The sequence below is a fragment of the Globicephala melas genome, chromosome 3 (assembly GCF_963455315.2).
Source record: "Globicephala melas chromosome 3, mGloMel1.2, whole genome shotgun sequence".
NCBI lineage: Eukaryota > Metazoa > Chordata > Mammalia > Artiodactyla > Delphinidae > Globicephala > Globicephala melas.
In genome coordinates, this window is record NC_083316.1 from 168,108,094 (window position 1) to 168,122,177 (window position 14,084).

General features: G+C 54.6%; 2 protein-coding genes across 6 annotated transcripts in view; one reads left to right on the forward strand and one right to left on the reverse strand.

The window, feature by feature from the left end:
- Positions 1-53: 53 nt before the first annotated feature.
- Positions 54-7,107, forward strand: SIRT6 (sirtuin 6). 4 transcript variants are annotated; one of them, XM_030879291.3, is made up of 8 exons: positions 54-166; positions 1,658-1,785; positions 3,127-3,309; positions 3,594-3,653; positions 5,533-5,628; positions 5,706-5,786; positions 6,424-6,547; positions 6,636-7,107. In XM_030879291.3, exons 1-8 carry the CDS (start codon positions 101-103, stop codon positions 6,975-6,977), a joined length of 1,080 nt encoding a protein of 359 aa, XP_030735151.2. In that variant the 5' UTR covers positions 54-100; the 3' UTR covers positions 6,978-7,107. The 4 variants fall into 4 exon arrangements, with proteins under 4 accessions (XP_030735151.2, XP_060153342.1, XP_060153343.1 ...); XM_060297359.2 differs by lacking the exon at positions 54-166 and adding an exon at positions 212-385; XM_060297360.2 differs by lacking the exon at positions 54-166 and adding an exon at positions 890-903.
- A 1,499-nt stretch (positions 7,108-8,606) lies between these two features.
- The window catches only part of CREB3L3 (cAMP responsive element binding protein 3 like 3), a 39,492-nt gene continuing 34,014 nt past the window's right edge, over positions 8,607-14,084 (reverse strand). For both annotated transcript variants that reach the window (XM_060297369.1, XM_030879285.2), the window contains 4 exons: positions 11,857-11,925; positions 9,554-9,638; positions 9,260-9,356; positions 8,607-9,052 (listed from right to left, as the gene is read on the reverse strand). In XM_060297369.1, coding sequence (XP_060153352.1) covers positions 8,739-9,052; positions 9,260-9,356; positions 9,554-9,638; positions 11,857-11,925 — 565 coding nt within the window. In that variant the 3' untranslated portion in view covers positions 8,607-8,738. The remainder of the gene's footprint in view (positions 9,053-9,259; positions 9,357-9,553; positions 9,639-11,856; positions 11,926-14,084) is intronic.

Here is a 14,084-nt window from a genome sequence, read left to right on the forward strand (position 1 = left end):
GGATGAGAAGGCGGCTCCTCCTTCTTCCTCGTCCCACCCCGTTTCCGGCGGAAGCGGCCGCAACAAGGGAAACTTTATTGTTCCCATTGGGGCCTGGAGGATGTCGGTGAATTATGCGGCGGGGCTGTCGCCGTACGCGGACAAGGGCAAGTGCGGTCTCCCCGAGGTGAGCGCGGCCGGGTGTCCCGACGGCCGTCGTCAGGGCCGTGGGCTGGGCGGGGCCGGCTGGCAGCGGGCATTCTGGGAGTATCAGGAGACACTGAAGCTAGACAATGGGAGGGACTTCCCAGTGAGGAGGGGGCGGGAAGTGACGCCCCAGCGCGCCTGGGGACGCGACCACGCCCAGCTCCGGATCGGTCAGGCTGGGACTGAGGCTAGGACCCAGGTCGGGAAGTCCTGAAGTTCTGATGGGGCACCAGGGGCTGTAGTTCCAGGCGGAAGGCACTACCGGGGCAAAGGCGCGGGGGTGGGAATAAACAAACTTGGAGAACAGATTAGACCAGAGAGGTTACCAAAACCAGGCCAAGATGGGCCTCAAGTGCCAAGCTGGGGAGCTGACACCATCCTGAGGGTGATGAGGAAGGGTTTTGAGCTGGGGAGGAACCTGGAGGATGTAAGTCAGAAAGACCCCTCCAGCCACGCTGAGAAGAAGTCCCCACCATACACTGAGACCTTGGCGGGGTAACTTCCTTTTAGGTCTCCTCTCCTCTTCTGTAAACGGGGGAGAAGATTGCCCCCACCCCACAAAGGCTAGTGCGTCCCTTCCGAGTCAGGCATTAGTGAGCTCCCAGGTGGTGTGACGCCCCACTCCTCTCCTGCCTGGTTTCCATTTTATTCCACAAACATTTATTAAGCACCTACCGTGCACCAGACACTTTCTCCGCCCTGGGGCCACATCGGAAGGTGAGAGGCCTCGAAATATGGCGTGGTTAGTTTGTATGGGCTGGGTAATTTCATAGGCTAGTGAGTGGGAGAATTACTCCGACTATTTCGGGGAAGGGGTGGGGATTTCCAGGAATTGGGCCACCGCCCACTTTTTGGCCATTTATGGTTAGCCTTTGAACTGTCCTGGCACCTGTGGGTGTTAATACATTTAGTATATGCTGAGGTATTACAATGGGTATATAATGAGGCTCCAGGTATACTGGAAGTCGAATCTTCCGCCATCTTGGAGCTTTGACCAGTTTTTGTTATGTCCTACGGCTGTGTCATTCTTTTTTTTTTTAAAATAGATTTATTTTATTTATTTATTTATTTTTGGCTGCGTTGGGTCTTCGTTGCTGCGCGCGGGCTTTCTCTAGTTGCGGCGAGCGGGAGCCACTCTTCGTTGTGGTGCGAGGTCTTCTCATTGCGGTGGCTTCCCCTGTTGCGGAGCACGGGCTCTAGGCGTGCGGGCTTCAGTAGCTGTGGCACACGGGTTCAGTAGTTGTGGCTCACCGGCTCTAGAGCGCAGGCTCAGCAGTTGTGGCACGCGGGCTTAGTTGCTCCGCGGCATGTGGGATCTTGCCGGGCCAGGGCTCGAACCCATGTCCCCTGCATTGGCAGGCGGATTCTTAACCACTGCACCACCAGGGAAGCCCTGTGTCATTCTTTTAAAGGTTGTGCCCTGCCTCCTTCCCTCCTGTTTCGCTCCCTTCCACTCTCTCCCACCCAACAGGTCTTTGACCCCCCTGAGGAGTTGGAGCGGAAGGTATGGGAGCTGGCACAGCTGGTCTGGCAGTCCTCCAACGTGGTGTTCCACACGGGCGCGGGCATCAGCACAGCCTCAGGCATCCCCGACTTCAGGTCCGTGCGCATGGAGGGAAGTCAAGGCAGGGTTTCCCTGTGAGCTCACAGATGTCTGGCCACCGGAACCCCTCCTGCCGCCTTCCCTCCCGCTGAGTCTGGGGTGATCTGTCAGTTCCCTGGGGTGTTGGGGATGGGAAAGACCCTTCCTTTGGAGAATGTCCCTTTATATCACACCCAACATTCCATTCCACCGGCCAGAACTTGGTCACCTGACTACACCTAGTTGCAAGTGATGCTGGGAAATGTAGTCTTTCGTCTAGGCTCACTGCAAGGCTAAGTAGTGGGGTTCTATTATTACCAGAGAAAAAGGGGAGAATTGATATCAAGGACAGTTAACTCCATACTCACTTACAAATATTTTTCTGTCAGACCTCTGGTGGGACAAGTGGCTTAACCACCTGGACCTCAGTTTCCTCACCTTCAAGTGAGGGTGTGAGGCCAGATAATGTCTAACGTTAGGCAGCCTGTGTTAGACAAGAGTTTCATTGATGAAAAGCAGGGGTCTCTAACTGGTGGCCTCCAAGTGGCCCCTGTAGGTGCTGAGTTTGCAAGCCTACCCCGTAGGGCAGGCCTATCACAATTGTGCTCTCTTTCTAAGGCCTCTCAGGCCCACGGAGCAGACTCTTACAGCGGAAGAGCAGATTCCTCGTTCTTGGAGGAATGTTAGAATTTTAAGGTGTGAATCTCACCCCCCTTCCATAACCTGCCATGGCTCCCCATTGCCACACAGGAGAGTTCTCAGCACTTCAGGCTGGAAATCAAAGCTGTCCCCAACCTAGCCCTGGATCAGCTCTCCAACCTCAGCCCCTGCAGCCCCTGCAGTCCCCAGACCACTCACAGGCTGTTGCCAGCCCCCTGGCCTTTGCTTACCTCTTCTGTCTGAGCTGCCCGGCCCTTTCCTGTCTGTTCAAGAGACAGCTCAGCCTCCTCCAGGAAGCCTTCCCACAGTTCCACAAAGAGCCCTTCCCGCTTCTGCTGGGCCAGCCCAGCCTCAGGTTCCTCCCTCTGCCCCAGCCCCACAGAGCTGGAGAGTTTGTGTCCACCTATGTCTCTCCCCACAAGATGGAGGACTCCTTGAGGGTAGGGCCTGGGTCCCCTAGGGCCCCAGCATCACCCAGCGCAGGGCCAGGCTCGGTGCAGCAGCAGTAAGTGTTGGTGGGATTGAATAGTTAATTTCTGCCCTTGTGTACCACGTTCTCCCTCCTTCCTCCCCCACCCCCTCCTTTGTGTCACTTCGTCTGTCTCTGACTCTTTCTCTGCCTCCGTTTCTCTGTCTCCTTTTCCGTCCCGTCTTCCTGATCCCTAAGCTCTCTCTGTCTCTCCCGCCTGCCACCTCAGGGGCCCCCATGGCGTCTGGACGATGGAGGAGCAGGGCCTGGCCCCCAAGTTCGACACCACCTTCGAGAACGCGCGGCCCACGAAGACTCACATGGCACTGGTGCAGCTGGAGCGCGTGGGCCTCCTGCGCTTCCTGGTCAGCCAGAACGTGGACGGGCTGCACGTGCGCTCTGGCTTCCCCAGGTGCACCCCGCGTCCAGCCCCGCTCAGCCTTGGGCAGGCTGCCCCTCTCTCCGAGCCTCAGTTTCCTCATCTGGAAAATGGGTGTTGATGGCAGCCCCTCCCTCTCAAGGCCACTGTGGCGATTCAGCCAGGAGAGGTGCTTGGTGCTCAGCTGCCAGTGTCAGTGTCTGCTAGGCGGGCACGTCTAGAGAATCGAGATCCCCTCTTTCTGGTCCTGGGGGGTGGATTCCAGCCCTGAGGCCTCTGGATCCCCTCCACTAAGCCTCTTCCTTCTCCTCCCACAGGGACAAGCTGGCAGAGCTTCACGGAAACATGTTTGTAGAAGAATGTGTCAAGTGTAAGATGTGAGTGCCACGGAGGGTAGGGACGGGGGCCCAAGGTGTGGATGACCCAGGTCGGGCTCTGCAGAAGGGCCTTGTGAGTTGAACCTGATGTTTCCAGAGACGAGGGTGTGACCCTCCCAGGGTGGGACTTGGGGGCGTATCTTCCTCCCGGGAGGTGTATTCATTTCCTGCAGCTGCTGTTACGAACTGCCACAACCTGAGTAACTTAAAACAACGGAAACTGATAGTCTTATGGGTCTGAAAGCTCGAAGTCCACAATCAAGGTGTTGGCAGGGCCGTGCTCTGCCTGAACCCTGTCGGGGAGGATCCTTCCTGCCTCTTCCGGCTCCTCGTGGTTTCCGACCATCCTTGGCTGTAGACTTATCACTCCGACCTCTGAATCTTTTATCAACGTTTCCGTGTCCCTGTGTGTCTGTGTCCCCTCCTCTTTTTTTTTTTTTTTTTTTTTAATATTCACTTATGGCTTTAGTTGTGGCGCGCAGGATCTTCGTTGTGGCACGCGGGATCTTTTTAGTTGCCACATGCAAGCTCTTAGTTGCAGCATGCGGGATTTAGTTCCCCGACCAGGGATCGAACCCGGGCCCCCTGCATCGGGAGCGCAGAGTCTTACCCACTGGACCACCAGGGAAGTCCCTGTGTCCCCTCTTCTTATAAGGACATCAGTCACTTGGGTTAGGGGCCACCCTACACAAATGTGACCTCATCTGAACCCAGCCAGTACATCTGCAACAACCCTACTTCCAAATAAGGTCTTATTCCAAAATACTTGCTCAGCCCATAACAGGGTGTGACGGGGCATTCTTCCGGCTCTGGAAAGGCTGAGCCTTCCTGGAACAGGAGGGCTCTGGGCGTGCCTCCCTCTGCTGGGCAAGCAGCCTTATGGGTGTGAGTAACTCAGGCGTGGCGGGTGCGTGTGGCTCCCCTGCGGGTGGAATCTCTTAAGACCAGAGCACAGATGGGGCCCCAACTTTAAAAACAAATTTTTTTTCTCTCTAAATTTATTTTGAAAAACTTCAATCTGGTGGAAAACTCACAACAACCATACAATGAACTCATACTTGACCTAGACCGGGGATCCCCAACTTTTTCCTGTACAGGGCCATATGGTAAATATCTTCAGCTTTGTGGGCCAGACTGTCTCTGTCGTGACTATGAGCTCTGTAGCTTGAAAGCTGCTATAGACAGCACTTAAAGGAATGGGCATGGCCGTGTGCCAATAAAACTTTATTTACAAAAATGGGAAGCAGAGGGCCGGATTTGATCCTCAGGGCTATGGTTTGCTGACCCTGACTTAGATTCATCAATATTACCATCTCGCCACAATTTGTTTCTCCTCTTCTCTCTGTGTTTGGATTTGCTCTACTGTTCAAGTGGCAGATTTCCTTATCCTTTGCCCCTTAAACCCTTTAGACATTTATCTCCCACAAGCCACGGTATTCTCTTCCACAGCCGCGGTGCAGTTTCTAAAGTCAGGAAATGTAAAAACCACAGACACGACTATTCTCCCCAATCTGTGTTCCCAGCGCTCCCTCCCATTGTTGCTGTTTTTCCCCTGGTGCTGGGTCCAACCCAGGGCGGCACTCTGCATGCCACTGTCCCATCTCTTCAGTCTCCTTTACCTGGAGCACTTCCCGACCTTTCTCTGTTTTCCGAGCTGTGGACCTTTTGAAGCAGCCAGGCCAGCTGTTTTGTGGGAGGCCCCCTCTGCCCCCGCCGTGCTGGGTTTGCCGGATGTCCCCTCATGCTTAGATTCTGGTCATGTGGCCCCCGCTTTCCTGGGAGAACAGCTGCCTGCAAAAAGCAAGAGCCACCCAGGTGGGGCCGCAGGGTAGGCACCTGGGAGTGGGCAGGAAGCTGACCCCTTCCTCTCCCGACACAGGCAGTACGTCCGGGACACCGTCGTGGGCAGCATGGGCCTGAAGGCCACTGGCCGGCTCTGCACCGTGGCCAAGTCAAGGGGGCTGCGGGCCTGCAGGTAAGCGGCCCTCCCCACGCCCGGGACCCCAGGGGAGGCGGCCAGTGTCCCTGCTGACTTCCCCGCTCTCCGTACAGGGGGGAGCTGAGAGACACTATCCTGGACTGGGAAGACTCCCTGCCTGACCGGGACCTCACTCTGGCCGATGAGGCCAGCAGGTCTGACCCCCACCGAGCCCAGGGTGGGGTGGGTAGGGGAGGGGCAGAAACACAGACAGCTGCAACCCCGGGGACATCAGGAAAGAGGTGGCTCACACCCTCTCTGGGCTTCGCTTCCCCCGTAACAACGGCAGCTCCTGTGTACTGAGCCCTCATACCCCCGGCCCCGGCCAGAGGCCTCACACACCATCCTTACCACAGCCCAGGGTGGGTGCTGCTCGGGGCCCATTTTACAGACGAGGAAACCGAGGCTGGAGCAAGCTGACACCTCCGTCCACACTGCCCAGCCAGGAAGTGACTGAGCCAGGTCTGGAACCCAGGGGTCCAAGTGGGGACATCAGCAGCTCCACTTCTGCCGACCGGGTGGGGTGGCTCCGGCAGAAGGGAAGCGGCGGGCAGGATTCAGGGCAGCTTGGAAGCTGGGGCAAGCCGGCCCCCAGGCAGAGATGGGCGCTGTGTGAGCTGGCCTCCCAGGGCTGGCCCCGGCGTGTCAGCAGAGCAGTGAAGCCATGGCATTTGAGCAAGGGTGGGGTGGTGTGTGTGTTGGAGACGTCCCGCCCCCAGCCTCGTGAGGCAGGAGGAGGGCTACAGAGACCCTTGCCGAGGGGCTCAGGCTAATCCCGCCTCCTGGCCCCAGGAACGCGGACCTGTCCATCACGCTGGGCACCTCCCTGCAAATCCGGCCCAGCGGGAACCTGCCCCTCGCCACCAAACGCCACGGAGGCCGGCTGGTCATCGTCAACCTTCAGCCCACCAAGCACGTACGTGCTGGAGCCCACCCCTGACCCCTGACCCCCCAGGCCCCCCCAAGCCTTCTCCCTCCGCCTGACTGGTCCCCGCCCCCCACAGGACCGTCACGCAGACCTGCGTATCCACGGCTATGTAGATGAAGTCATGACCCGTCTCATGAAGCATCTGGGCCTGGAGATCCCGGCCTGGGACGGCCCCCGCGTGCTGGAGAGGGCGCTGCCACCCCTGCCCCGCCCACCCACCCCCAAGCTGGAGCCCAAGGAGGAGGCCCCTGCCCAGCTCCACAGCCCAGCGCCCGCCAGCCCCAAGCAGGAGCCCGCAGCTGAGCCCGGCGCCCAGCATGACGGCTCCGGGCCCGCCAGCCCCAAAAGGGAGCGGCTGGACAGTCCTGCTCCCCACAGGCCCCCCAAAAGAGTGAAGACCGAGGTGGTTCCCAGCTGACCAGGGGGCCTGGGGAGGGCGGGGCTGTTTGTAGAAACCATGGATTCTTTTTTTTTTTTTCTTACTGGTCTCACTTTGTTACTCCTCTCTGTCCTTGTGGGAAGACCTCAGGGCGCTGAGAGCTGGGCTCCAGGCCCTGGGGCAGACTTGCCCTCCATTGCACCTCCCTTTAGCTTGGGGCCTCTGGAGGGGGCCTGGGAAGGAGCAGCCCCCCTGGACTCTGACCTTGGAGCTGACACCCCCCCACCCCCTGTACCTGCTCCACCCCCAGGCTCCAGCCTCTGACTCAGGATGTTCCTGGGAGGTGTGGCCAGGCCCTCTGTGGTTTCCTCTGACCCCTGGGCCCTCACACTCCCCAACCCCTGCCTACCCCCAGACAGCCTTCACAGTCCCTCCAGGAGGGAAGGGGAGGCAGGGCCATCATTTAGGAGGCAGACTTCATGGCAGGACAGACAATAGAGGCTCACACTGCCTTTGGGGCTGGAGGAGGAAGGGTGGGTCCACCTGGCTTCCTCCAGGCTTCCAGAAAAGCCTTCAATGCAATAAAAGAATTTCTTGCATCTGAGCCTGTGTTTGCCATCCACAACCTTGCCCTGGGCCCTAGTCCCTGGGGGCAGGGCTGTGTGGTCCCCTCACCCCCTGGGATGTGTGCCTGGGGTGCAATCCAGGCCTGGGGGCGAAGGAGGGCCTTACCAGCTGCAGATATTTGCTGAGTCCTCAGTTTGTAATTCTCACTTGCGGGATTCTTTATTATGTGCCCTCTGCTACTAGGCTGTGAGCCCCTTGAGGAGAGAGGCCACGTTTTTTTATCTCAATTGCAACCCCCGGGCACCTGTACAAAGCGGGCAGGGCCAGGGTGATGCGTTAAAGGAAGAGCGCAGGTGCAGCTGGGGTCAGTCCTCCAGAGCTGCGACCTTGGGCAGGTCCCCTCATTCCCGACGCCTCAGTGCCCTCATCCATAAAACACGCAGGGTGGGCAGCCCGGCCCCCCAGGAAGGCAACTGCCGCAGGCCTTCCGCGAATACCCTGGAAGAGTCGGGGGTGTGTGTGGGGGTGTGGGCCAGAGCTACCTCGCCCTCCTGCTGCGCCCTGCTCTCCGCCCGCCGCCGCTCTCCAAGGTGCTGAACACGCATCGGCACCTCTCTGGTCACCGCTCCAGCCTGGGGGTCAAGGGACCCCCTGCCTCACTCCTCTATCCTAGGCTGGCCTAGTCCCTCCTTCTGTGGGTTGGGGAGCCCCAGATTCTAATTCAGCCCCCATCCCACTCCACCTCCATGCCAGCCGTGTTCTCTCAAAATACTTTATTAAGGACCGTAGCAGTCTTAGAAAAAGGGAACAGCTGTGAGCCATGGCGGCCCCGAAGTTCAGAGCTCAGCCCGTGCTCCAGGGCCAGGGTCCCAGCAGACTTGGCCGCTTCCTCCTCCCTGTGTTCCAGGGGGCAGGCAGGAGTCCCTGAGCGGGGAGTTACCGAGGCCTGGTGTATGCCTATCTCTCTGGGGCTGTGGATCAGTTGGTGTCTGTCTTCCTGTTTCCTTCTGCACCTGGGTCTGTACGTGTATTTCTCAGGCTTTGTGGCCTTATGGTCTGTGTCTGAGCATCAGTTTCTGCATGGCCCTGGGTACCTGGGTCTGAAGCTGTGAGTCTGCGTGTCTCCATCCTGACACCATCGCCGGGGTCTCTCCCTCACCTCGGATCCCTGTGCCTGTCTCTGTCCACTGCAGCACCCGACTAGAGGGGCCTGGGGGCACGTACCCGTGGTGCTCACAGCTCCCCCACTGCTACCTCCAGCCCCACGCGCCCTGGGCCAAGTGCTTGTTCAGGCCGGGCACAGTCTAGGAGGGCGGCCCGGTCCAGCTCCTTCATGGAGTTGCCCTGGACCAGGGTCCCGTTGTCCAGATCCTCCGTCGAGTTGTCCGGAGCCGGCGGGTCCCGGGATCCCCATTCCCCCTGAGGGCTGCTTGGAGGCCCTTCCTGAAGTGTGCCAGCCTTGGGCCCATGTCCTGGGGTTTCGGAGCCTGGCACGGTGTTGGGAGCCACACGGGATGCAGCATCGTTGTGCAAAGTTCTGGAGAAAACTGAGCAAGGGTTGGGGGGTCGTGAGGGATGGCCTGGGGGGCTGGGTCCCTTCTTTCTTTTAGCCCCCAGCCTCAGGAAGCAGTTGCAAGGGGGCCTCCTCCCCCTCTCCCAGTGGCCCAGTATGGGGGCTGGGGATCCAAGGGGAGTGCACCCATGGGGCAGCCCAGAGGGTTTTTGAGGGAGGAGCAACCCCCTGGTCCACCTACCTCGTACAGGCACGAAGTCTCCGGGGCTCTCGGCTTTGTTGGAGGCGAAAGGGCTGATGGAGGGGAGGATGATGAGGGCGAAGGAGAAGAGCAGGACCTGGTGGAGATGGGGGCAGGGTCACCCCATCCCTCCCCCTCCCCTGAGTACACTCGGCAGGGAAACTGAGGCCCAGAAGACTGGAGCACGCATGAGCTGGGGCTCGGGGCCGGCTGTCCTCCTACTCACACTCACCTCCCCCACAGGACCCTCTGCCAAGGCTGACAAGCCCCTTGGAGCTGGGGGTCAGGACTCACCGCTATGCAGGTGCCCGTCTGAGCCGACTTGCTGGTGGACTGGACCACGATGGCCTGGAGTTTCTTCAGCTGCTCCAAGAGGGACCTTAGTGGAAACGGGAAGACTTGCTTGATCCCTACATAGCCTTGACCTGCCTCCCTGTGATTCCTGGGGTCCCCCAGCCTGGCTGAAGTCTGAATCCCGTCCATCCTTCAAGGCCCCACTGCTCTTAAAAGTCCCAGAAGCTCCCTCAATAAATCACTGAACATCTCACCCACTTCTCTGCCACCCCACCTTCTCCACCCAGGTTGCCATTACTGCTCGCCTGGACACCGGCCCCAGCCTCTGGGCCCCCCAGGCTTCTCCTGCCTCCTCTAGAGTTCATGCTCCACACTTTTTCAAATGTGAGGCAACTTCTCCCAACCCTCCCAGAGTTCCCATCTCCCTCGGAAGTAAAAGCCCAAGTCCTCCCCGAGACCCACAAGGCCTGGCACAGCCAGTCCCGTCCCCTCCCTGCCCTCCCCTCCTCCCTCTCTCCCCCTTGCTCACTCTGCTCCAGACACACAGCCCCTCACTGTTCCTCCTACGCACAAGCATTCCTGCCCCAGGGCCTCTGCACAGGCTGTTCTCTCAGTACCAAGGACACTGTTCCCCTGCCCCACCCCCCACAGGTCTTTTTGTAGTTGCTTCTTTCTTAGCTGTTGGGTCTCATCTCAAATGTCACTTTATCTGACCTCCCTGCCTAAAATGGCACCCCCCTCACTCCCTAGCCCCTTCCCCCTAGTTTATTTTTCTTCCCAGTGGCTATCACTATTTGAATGATCTTTCATATATTTTTGTTTGTCTTGAGTCTGTTTCTCAGTAGACTGTGAGTCTTTAAGTGGAGGGGCTGGGTCTGTTTTGTTCACTGTTTGGGCCCCAGTGTCCAGAACTATGCCTGGCACAGAGTAGATGCTAAATAAAAATTGAGTAAGTAGGGCCATACAGTTTGATCTAGAAGTATGCCAATGTAGCAAATACTCAGTGGAAGCTACTTGGAAACAATGGCTCAAGAATTTTCCTCAGGTTAAAAACAGGTTAGTAGAAAATATATGACCTGGTTGGAAAGTTTAAACATAGCTACATTATAGCACAGAAAGAAAAGAACTAAAATTCCCTTCTAAATACCACCGTAAGAATCAATCAATTCCCTGGTGGCTCAGTGGTTAAGAATCCGCTGCCAATGCAGGGGACACGAGTTCAAGCCCTGATCTGGGAAGATCCCACATGCCATAGAGCAACTAAGCCCGTGCACCACAACTACTGAGCCTGCGCTCTAGAGCCCACAAGCCACAACTACTGAGCCCACGTGCCACAACTACTGAAGCCCGTGCACCTAGAGCCCATGCTCCACAGCAAGAGAAGCACTGCAATGAGAAGCCTGCACACCGCAACGAAGAGTTGCCTCTGCTCACCGCAATTAGAGAAAGCTCACGTGCAGCAACGAAGACCCAACGCAGCCAAAAATAAACAAATAAATAAATTAATTTATTAGGAAAAAAAAATCAATCCCTCACTATTTTCAAACAGACGATTCTATGAAAGAATAAGGCACCAAGCACTGTCCACACAACATGAAGAATATGCTGATAGGTTTTTAAAAAATAGATCAAGCTGTTTAAACTTCAAACAGGACATCACAGAAGATGGAAATTTAGCCTGTATTAACTCAATTATGGAGGCAACACCGACCTTGTGACAAGATGAATGTGTATATGCAGGGGGATAAAAGATTTAAGGTTTAAAAAACACCCAACAACTTGACAGAGGCATACATTTCTTTCCCAAAGCTGAATGAATGCAACAAAGTCCTCTCTGCCACCAGAGCAGACATCCAACAGTTCAAAATGTCAATCGGGAGGTTGACCACGACGGGGGGGAGGAAATACCACCTCCTCCCATCACAACTAAAGTGTTAACACAAGCTATTTCACAAACACCTGTAATGGAATCATCCATGACACCCCCCAAAAAATTGACTAAGTAAATGCACCCACAGATGGAATCACCTGCAGTTATCCAGCATACCATACTCCTAGCCTTTAGCCATTCATATGCCATTTCCTCTACCGGCAGCAGCTTCCTTTTAGTGAACTCTTATACATCCTTCAAGGGCCCAAGTCCAAAACCCCTTTTCTCTGCAGGCTTCCTCCTTTCTAAGTGGAGCCCTTACTCCCTGCTCTGCCCTGCCGTCACACAGCCTGTCCCCCCATGTCCACCTCTCCTGCAAGGGACTCTGGGGTCAGCTCCTCCTGTTCTCTGCCCCAGTTTGACCAATACTCACAGGTTCTGCTTCTCAAGATGCAAGACCTTCCTCTGAAGTTCCTGGTTCTGGGCAGTGCAGGCTGACATCCTGAAGGGGCAACATCACAGTGAAATTCAGAATATACCTGTCACCAACAGGTCAAACTAACATCTCTTTGTGAGGCCCCACTGTACAGGCAGGGAACCGAAGCCCAGAGAGGGGAAGTCATTCATCCAAAGTCACCCTGGCAAGTCTGTAACAAGGCCAGAATTTGAACCCAGTTCTGCCTGGCTCCTAGGTACCATCTTTGCATTGATGTAGGGGCTTTCTTCCGGCCTGAGCCCCCAGGATTGGAAATGGACCACCAAACTCAGGCAGTGATGCTTTGAGAAGATGCAGTAGCATGGCAACTGAGTCCAAGGAGACCCAAGTTAAAATCTTCACCCTCCCTGTGACCTTGAGGCACTCTGCTGTCTGGCCTCAGTCCCCTCATCTGTAAAGTGGAGATACAGTTACCTAGTTCATAGAGCAGTTGGGCACTGATATGAAGTAAAGTTGATTAGGGGCTTAGCAGAGTACATTTGAGGAACAAGACAATGTGATCATTCCATCTAGGGTTTTGGGGTCCAGTCCGGCAACCCCACCTTTCCCATCTGCATCCATCTGTTAATGCTGTCTTGGCCCAGACCACTCAGATGTAGAATTAAAACACTCAAATCATGGGACTTCCCTGGCAGTCCAGTGGTTAAGACTTCACCTTCCAGTGCAGGGGATGTAGGTTCAACCCCTGGTTGGGAGCTAGGATCCCACAAGCCTTGAAGCAAAAAAAAACCCAACCAAAACATAAAACAGAAGCAATATTGTAGTAAATTCAATAAAAACTTTAAAAATGGTCCACATCAAAAAATCTTTAAAAAAACCAAAACACTCAAATCATGGTATGAGGATATGCTAGTCCTCATATCACAACCAGGGAAGAGAATAAATTCTCCCACTAAAAGGCCCTCCTTCTAAATAACTCATGGGATAAAGAAGAATCCACTGTGTAAATTAAGAAAGACCTAGGGACCAAATGGTAATGACAATGGTACAAACCAAAATGTGTGAGATGCAGATAAAGCAGTGCTGAGAGGAAAATGTATAACCTTTTTTCTTTTTCTTTTTTTTTTGGCCCCTCAGCATGCGGGATCTTAGTTCTCTGACTAGGGATCAAACCTGTGCCCTGCTGCAGTGGAAGCATGGAGTCTTAACCACTGGACTGCCAGGGAAGTCCCCCAAAATGTATAACCTTATTACAGCTCAACCAGCTGAACATACACATTTAACAGTTAGCAAAAGAACAACAGAATAGATCTTCCCCACCAAAAGCAAAACAAAACACAACTAAAGACACAATAAAGCTAAGAGTAGAAATAAAGGAACTAGAATACAAAAAGACAACTGTGTGGGAGGAAAAGCCAGAAATTCATTCTTTGAAAAGAATAATAAAACAGACAAACTTCTGGCAAGATTGACCAAGATAAAAAACAAGAAAAGGCACAAATACACAACATGAGTAATTAAAAAGGGCACAACTATAAATTATTCAGAACTTAAAAAAATAATAGGAGAGAACTATGAACAATTTTATGTCAGTAAATTTGAAATGGACAACTTCCCAGAAGAATATGACATCTCAGAATTGACTAGAAAAGAAATAGAAAACCCAAATCTGTAACACTTAATTAAATCACTTTTGGTTTAAAAAGTGAGCAAGCTAAGTTTTTATATTTCTATTAAAGAATAAAGAGGAGCCTGTCCCTCAGTAGCCTAAATGAGTTGAGAGAGGCGATTGGATGAGATTGGGGTGCACAGTTCTTTTTCTTTTTTAATATTTATTTATTTACTTATTTGGCTGTGCCAGGTCTTAGTTGCGGCACATGGATCTTAGTTGTGGCATGTGGGATCTATTTCCTTGACCAGGGATCGAACCTGGGCCCCCTGCATTGGGAACGTGTTGTCTTAGCCACTGGACTACCAGGGAAGTCCTGGGGTGCACAGTTCTTTTTTTTTTTAATTAATTAATTGATTTATTTATTTTTGGTTGCATTGTGTCTTTGTTGCTGCGCATGGGTTTTCTCGAGTTGTGTCAGGTGGGGGCTACTCTTCGTTGTGGTGCACAGGTTTCTCATTGTAGTGGCTTCTTTTGTTGCAGAGCACAGGCTCTAGGCGCGTGGGCTTCAGTAGTTGTGGCCCATGGGCTCCATAGTTGTGGCTCACGAGCTCTA